Source organism: Rhagoletis zephyria, unplaced genomic scaffold (assembly GCF_001687245.7).
Source record: "Rhagoletis zephyria isolate East Lansing unplaced genomic scaffold, Rhagoletis_zephyria_1.1 Rzeph_scaffold_00968, whole genome shotgun sequence".
Taxonomy (NCBI): domain Eukaryota; kingdom Metazoa; phylum Arthropoda; class Insecta; order Diptera; family Tephritidae; genus Rhagoletis; species Rhagoletis zephyria.
Window position 1 is genome coordinate 91,918 of NW_016158052.1, and position 8,334 is coordinate 100,251.

At 38.4% G+C, this 8,334-nt stretch overlaps 1 protein-coding gene across 1 annotated transcript; it reads left to right on the plus strand.

Moving 5' to 3' along the window:
* The first annotated feature begins 4,808 nt into the window (after positions 1-4,808).
* LOC108362245 (uncharacterized) lies at positions 4,809-5,396 on the plus strand. Its single transcript, XM_017615145.1, has one exon. It carries the CDS (start codon positions 4,809-4,811, stop codon positions 5,394-5,396), a length of 588 nt encoding a protein of 195 aa, XP_017470634.1.
* Positions 5,397-8,334: the final 2,938 nt, after the last annotated feature.

Genomic DNA, 8,334 nt, shown 5'->3' on the forward strand with positions numbered 1-8,334 from the left:
ATTCTAACCTCACCCTGCAGCGGAAATACTAGTACAGAACTAGTGAGTTCACTAGTTTTCGGGAGTCGAATACCGGTACCTTGCAAATCTACCAGCCATGCTTTCTACTGTCGCATTTAACATGGAGTTGTCCTAGGAGGTGACAATTGACTCCCGCTGCGTAACTTTTCACTAGTACTTGTAGTAGTAACATGTAACCTGTAACCGAACCACTTTTTTTCGTTGTGCACTTCACAGATACTTTTTCATAATTAAAAAAAAAAACGAAAATAAAGATTTTAAATTATATGTTCTGCATAGTGAGATTTGAACTCGAACACTTTCGGTCGCAATTAATTGCAGCCAGCATCTTTGCGCACCCAGCTACAGGCACAACATAAATAAATAATATAAAAAAAAAACTGTTTAATATACAACGCTTTTATAAATGGACTAAAAAGTAGAAAATAATATTTCTCAGTCCCATAGAATTTGTTTTGATAACTTTTGATTTTGAAATTTTAGCAAAAGTCGTTGTAACCAATTTATGAGATTGAAAATGAAAAGCGTGGGGCGCATATAATAGCCACCTGAATTGATATGAAGGGTAATATATGTTCATATGTATGTGGATATATGAATAATGACCGCTTAAAATCGATCTCAAATTTGTACTTTCGCTGAAGAAATTTTAGGTCTATGTTATGTAGTTTGCCTATTGTCAATTAAATATAATGCTTTGTATTGCATGCGTCCCACGCTTTTCATTTTCAATCTCATAAATTGGTTATAACGACTCTTGCTAAAATTTCAAAATCAAAAGTTATCAAAACAAATTCTATGGGACTGAGAAATATTATTTTCTACTTTTTAGTCCATTTATAAAAGCGTTGTATATTAAAAAGTTTTTTTTTTTATATTATTTATTTTCTACTTTTTTGTCTTGTCTGTATAAAATTTTGCGATAGATATTAAAATAATTCAACGATATTAATAGAAAGGTGCACACACATGCATTTACATATGTATGTACACACAAACGAGCACCAACCCACCATGCAAAACATGAGAAATAGGCGACAATCGTCCATGGCAACAAATTGGCGACTCGCCGATTTATTGCCGTAGGGAGAAATCGGAAACATTATTTCTTTTATGTCATTTTAGGAATATGTTTTCAAAAATTCCCAGACTGATGAACTCCGCGTCAACAGGATTCTTCAAAAACATATAATTTATGCCCAAGAAAGGGTTGAAAAATTAGGAAGCTCCATAGAGACGAAAATAGTTAATTTCGTTTAAAAATTATAAGTTTGAGTTCAAAAACAAATGAAACATTGAGAAATAATAAAATTGTTGCAAGAAATTATTATTTAAATATCGCTTGTAGCAATCATAAAACGACTCATTCAGGTAATAAGAAAACGACTCGCCCAGGCGAGTTGCCTGTGGCGGACGTTTTAGAGCGACTGGTAATAAGAAATCGATACGATGGCGATATTGCCGGCAATAAATTTGTTGCTTAGGGCGACAAGTTTTCTTATGTCCGGCAACAAAAATTGTCTGGTGGGAATTAATTTTATTTAAAGAAATGGCGTGTCGTCTATTTCCGCTGTAGCGAACGTAGTACATAGGCGACATCTAGATGTCATCTACCTCGCCCTATTCACTACAGATGTCGCCCTATGCACTATGCTTTTTTATAGGAACTTTTCAAAGCAAAGGTTTTATGGTGTCGGACACACAACATTGAAAGTTTCTGGATCCACAACATTGAAAGTTTCTGGAGCCACAACATTGCAAGTTGATAAAAGCGTTGTAATAACGTTGTAAAATGTGCTTTCAAATGTTCGCTTTGAATCAAGCCAGGCAACGATTTGTTCAAATTTAAACTTGTCTTTGCTATTGTCTTTGCTATTTATTTTCCTGTGATCGAACGTACAAAAGCTGCAGCGTGGCGTTGTTTGAAATTTTATTATTGGGCTGAACTGATTCTTGATAATTTTAACGAAATTGTCACTTTAACGCGCTATATCTCAGTCGTTTGTGTATCGATCGATTTGAAATTCACACAATAAACTACAAACTATTGCAAAGAATTTAAGTTTAACACCACTTCTTACTACTCACTACAAATAAAACTACAGGTTCATAACTTTTTTATGAGAATTAAGAGGGTGTTTGTTTTCAAATGCAAAAGCTGTGTTATAATTAAATTTTTTGTTTTAAAACAGTGTTGTAGATGACTATGTAGGGAAGTTTTTGCGAAAGTTTCAGAATTAAACATCAAGTAGTTGCAAAGTTATAACATATTATTATGACTCACACGGTGAGCAGATTAGGGCGCTGCGCTCTAAAAGGCTTTATAACTCGGAAAAGTAAAAAAAAAATCCTTTTTTATTAGTGATTTATATGTTAAAAGACTTGATCTTTCGATTGAGATAACTAAAAACAATATTAAAAATTACCATAATTCAGAAAAATTACAAATAAATTTTCGTTCAGAATTTTCACCACGAAAATGGGAAAATTTTGGAAAACGCTCAGTGCCATCGCACAGCCCGTACAAAAATCTATAGAAATCATTGTTTTCGAATCATTTTTCATTTTTCCTATTTTCTGTTTGCTTCGCAGCTAGTCGAACAGTAGCTTGTTTTGCACCGCTCAGGGCGCAGGGACATTTGACGTGAATTGCCCCCAAAATAATTTAAGAAATAGAAATGTTATGTAAAAAGGGGTATTTACATATGTATTGCTTTATTTTGGTACTTTTAAGTCCGATATTTGCGTGGTGGTCACACGAGGGAAACATAACATGGATAAGTATTCAAAATGTATTATTTGTATTTAGATGATAAATAACAAATTCCTTTATGTAATAAGGGAGCACAATTATATTAAAACGGCCAATAACCTTTAGAAAGTGCAATATGTAACCAATATCTCGATTTATTACTACCTGGATCATAATATGCTATTGGAACTAGTAATGTAACTAGTACGAAAGCGACAATTGTCTCCGAACCCGCTGCAGGGCACTTGTTATTAATTTGGTTGGCACATATTGAGTTCACTTTAAATTTTCATCCACAAAATCACTATTCGCGTGCGGCACACAATATTGGACAAATAAGAAGTCACTTCGGAATAAGTAGACAAATAATTCAATTACAATTGACAGTTGGGTGGCGAGTTTTAGATTCTGCAATCAGAAGAAAAAAGTAAAATATATATACATACTTAAAGATACATACATACGTATAACCATTAAAACATACATACATATATATATTATTACAAATAAAAGAATATTTCTTGATTCGTGTGAAAGTATACTAGAAATTCTTGTGTTAAAATCTGGGATTGTGGTGGTCTCTAAGCATTTTTCTTAAGTGAAGTCGTACTTGAATCTTGGTCTCCAGTGGTTTCTCTGTACTAAATAATACCTGCCAGTTTGCAAACATTTTTTGTTCTAATCAACAAAAATGGATAAATTCATAAAATTGACTGATGCTGTGGCAGAATTTGAGGCCGACTATAGTGACACGGCCCAAATTGACCACACAAAATATACCCTCACTCTTCAGCAAGAGGAACTTAAGGCAATATGGAGAGAAGTAAAAACAGCTTACGAAGAATTAGTGCATTCCGACACGTTAGACGCTAAAGGAGTCTCTACGGTTAAGCCTAGGTATAAGTGCTCCTATTCTGTTTATTTGCGCTGCATGTCGAACATGTCAGATTTCCAGGCAAAGTTAGTTAAGGGCGAAAAAGATACAGAGGGCGCGTCTGTCCAGGAACACAATATACATCTGCGATACGGACGTGTTCAAAGGCGACTACCTCTCTTGACCAGCATTCCGAGACATGTTTACGGCCATATATATACTGAATAAGCGCCTTACCCCGGTTGGAAATTATTCCACCTCAACCAAAAAACACAGGGGGAGGCCAAAGATATCGTCCAAAAATGCCCACTTACTAACGAGGGATTTGTCACTGCATGGAAAAATTTAACTGATAGGTACGAGAACAAACGTATTCTCATAAACTCCCAGTTACAAATTCTTTTTAATTTAAAGTCGGTAGAAATCGAGTGCGGAATCTCGATTAAGAAACTACAGCGAGATAAAAATAATTGCATCTCATCATTAAAAAGCCATAAAATTGACATATCAAACTGGGATGCAATATTTACTTATCTCTGCTCAACGAAGTTGCCAGAAAGTACCTTAGCATTGTGGGAACAAACGATCAAGAACAAGACGGAAATATCCAAGTGGGAGGATATGGACAAATTTCTGTCCAACAGATTCCAAACTCTTGAAACCGTCTCGGGCATAACAGATATTAAACATACCAAAACCCCAAAGCCCCACAATAGTAGGCATACAAATGAAACACCGCAAAAAAGACTTGGCGCATTTCAAGCTTCTGTAGCCAAAACCATGTGCAAATTCTGCAAAAGCAGTAACCACAAATTATCGAAATGCCACAAATTTCTCGAACTCACGGTGTCAAACAGAATAGCCTTCATTAAAGAAAATCATGGCTGCTTGAACTGCTTATCCTTTGGACATACTGTGTCAAGGTGTACATGCTCATTTAACTGCAGCACCTGTCACCAAAGGCACCACACGCTCCTGCATAATCAAGCAACTCAGCCAAAAGCAGCCATGAACCAAAGGCAACAACCAAATTTTTCAGATGATACGCCGTCAACTTCTGCGCAAGCTCAGGCCAGACGCAACTCTGAAAAAGGAAATAGAAGTCCGGTTAATAACGTTAAGTCCTGTTTTGCCAACACGAACAAGGGGGTCCTATTAGGAATGGCACGTGTCAATATCTTCTTCAATAATACTAATTTTTCAGCCCGTGCACTAATAGACTCCGGTTCGGAATTCTCATTCATAACAGAAAGACTTAAACGCCGAATTAACCTACCATCCAAACGTTTGAATGCTCAGGTGTCAGGCATCAACAACACCGTTTCAGCCCAAGTCAAAGAAGCGTGTTTAATACAGTTGCGGTCACCGATTGACCCTTTAATAATCATAGATAGCACTGTCCTGGTTCTACCACAGCTTACAGGAAATCTGCCGACTTGCCAAATCAATGCTATGACAAAGCAAGCGTTTCCGGATCTAGTATTAGCTGACAAGAAATTCTTCATAAATAAGCAAGTTGATCTTGTACTAGGCGGCGATATTTACGCCCAAATAATATTGAGTGGCATACAAGAGAATGTTTTAGGTACCCTGCTTGCGCAAGAGACTGTATTCGGCTGGATACTAACCGGTCAAACTGAGGCAACAGGGCCAACGAATAAATGCGTTTCATTCTTCAACGAAGTCACTCTAGATAAACAATTAGCGTCCTTTTGGGAATTAGAGGACATCCCAAAGAACCATAAATAAATATGTTTTTAATAGCGACATCGAAAAGATGTATCGCCAAAATTTACTTAATCCTACCGATACCGAGTATCAACGCACAGTTTTCCGCACAAGCTCAACAGAACCAATTAGTCTTTTTGAACTTAATACAGTAACTTTCGGGGTCAATTGCGCCTCTTACCTCGCGATTAGAACCCTGCTCCAATTAGCTGACGATGTAGAACAGTCACACCCCATGGTGTCGGACATATTAAGGAATTACATGTATGTTGACGATGTTTTAGCTGGCGGTCACACCATCGAAGCTGCTATCACAGCAAAAACCGAAATAACAAGTGCATTGCAGTCTGCTGGGTTCCCCTTGAGGAAATGGACGTCCAATTGCAATGAAATATTAAAGGGAATACCAAAATCCCATCTACTGAAAGAAGACTTCTTGGACTTTGAATACACTAGCACAGTCAAAGCTTTGGGTATCAGGTGGAATGCCCACTCTGATAATTTTTACTTTACGGCCAAACCAATAGAGGAACAGGTTAGCTATACTAAAAGACAAATACTATCGGCTATTGCCAAATTATTCGACCTTCTAGGATGGCTTGCACCAGTGGTAATTACAGCGAAAATTTTAATGCAGAATATATGGTTGGAAGGAACAGGGTGGGACGAAACCGTGTCACCTACGACCCAAGATCGCTGGAAAAATTTTAGGGAAAGCTACAGCAGTATCGAAAGAATTCGTATTCCGCGTTGGGTACACTTTTGCCCTGTGGCCAAGATCGAAATTCACGGATTTTGTGACGCCTCAGAGAAGGCATACGCAGCATCTATTTACTTGCGTGTCGAAATAAACAGCAAAGTGTTCATGAACCTGCTACTATCAAAAACTAGGGTAGCACCAGTTAAAACGATTTCCTTACCACGCCTAGAACTCTGTGGAGCGGTCCTACTGGCTGAAACTTTGGAATCGATTTCGGATAATCTGAACTTAGCCCATCTTACAACTCAGATGTGGACGGATTCGACCATCGTGCTCGCCTGGATACGCAAGCCTCCATGCTCATGGTCAACATTTGTAGCCCATCGAGTGACCAAAATAATTGAGAAGGTGGGAGGAGAAAACTGGCGTCATGTGGACTCAACGTCAAACCCCTCAGATTTAGCCAGCAGAGGACTTACGGCGCAAGAATTAATAAACAATTCCCTGTGGTGGGAGGGCCCTTCTTGGCTTCAAGAAGACCACTCAAAATGGCCCACTCAAGGAAAGGACTATAACACAACCGTTGAAGAAAAAAGGGTACAAGTTCATATAACAACAATGGATAGTAAGACTGATATTCTTGATAGGTTTTCTGAATTTCCAAGAGCTTTGAGAGTGCTATCATACGTAATGAGATTCTCCCAAAGAACCCGTCCAAATACCAAAGCTTCATTTCAAGCGAAATCTTGTTTGATTTCAGCTGATGAAATTAAAGCAACGACCCAACGCTTAGCACTAGTTTGCCAGAAGTAGCATTATGGTGAGGAATATTCAGCATTAGTATCAGGAAAATCAGTAGGTTCTAAAAGTGAAGTATTGGCCCTTACCCCATTCATCGACAAAGACGGTATAATTAGAACAGGTGGACGGCTGGGAGCATCTCGTGATCTCGCCTACAACGAGCGTCACCCAATCATCCTGCCTTATAATTGCACCTTGTCCCGTCTCATAGTTCAGTTTATTCACAAAGTTTCCCTGCATGGTGAGAATCAGCTCATGCTGCGCTTGATCCGAACACAGTACTGGATACCTAGAGTCAAAAACTTGATTAGGTCCACAATTCATAACTGTAAGGCCTGCACGATTTATCGCAAACGCGCGCAAGCTCAGTTAATGGGAATTCTTCCCAAGGAAAGAACGACATTTTCACGAGCGTTTACAAATGCGGGAGTCGATTTCGCAGGGCCATTTGACATTAAAAGTTATAGTGGCCGAGGTTGTCGCATGTCAAAGGGATATGTCTGCCTATTTGTATGCTTTGCAACAAAGGCAATCCATTTGGAAGCCACTTCGGACCTGAGCACACAGTCGTTTTTAGCAGCGTTTGCCAGGTTCATTGCACGACGAGGCTGTCCAAAAAATATCTATTCGGACAATGGCACCAATTTTGTGGGAGCTTCTAGAGCTCTGAGAGCCGAAAGAAAAGCCTTTTTAAAAGACGCCCGCGATAACACTTTGGCGAAATACGCTCACCAAATGCTTGCGTGGCACTTCATTCCCGCCTCAGCTCCCCACATGGGAGGACTGTGGGAAGCGGGAGTTAAAAGTTTTAAAAGCCACTTTACGTAAGTTGCTTCCAACCACAAATACACGTTTGAGGAATTTACAACCCTATTATGCAGAGTTGAATCATGTCTCAACTCTCGACCCCTGAGTCCCTCATCAAATCAACCAGGAGACCTGGAGCCACTGACTCCAGGCCACTTCTTAATCGGTGGACACATACTAGCTCCCCCAGAAATAGACGCTGATGAAAATCGTGCCTCGGTGGTAAATCGATGGCAGAGGCTCAAGGCTCTACACCACACGTTTTGCAAACGGTGGAAAAGTGAATATCTCACGGAATTGCAGAAACGCAACAAATGGAGATATCCGCAAGCCAATATGAAAATTGGAGACCTCGTAAAATTGTTTCAAGTTTTTATTGAGAAAAATTAGGCCCAATTCATCGGTAAATTATAATAAAAAATAACTAATAAATAAAAATTTATCACATATAGATGTGCTTTTTATTATTGTTCCTTTTATTTATTACACTGTGCAAGTTGAAAACATTGGCAAAGGCTTAGAAAGTTGATCTCACTTAATTGGGGCATTCTAAATTTTGTCAGATTGGCTCCAGTTTTCGAGATAACGATACTAGAGCATTTGCTTCAATTTTAACTTGTTTGTAAATAAATCAGCTTTAGTGTTGTTTTA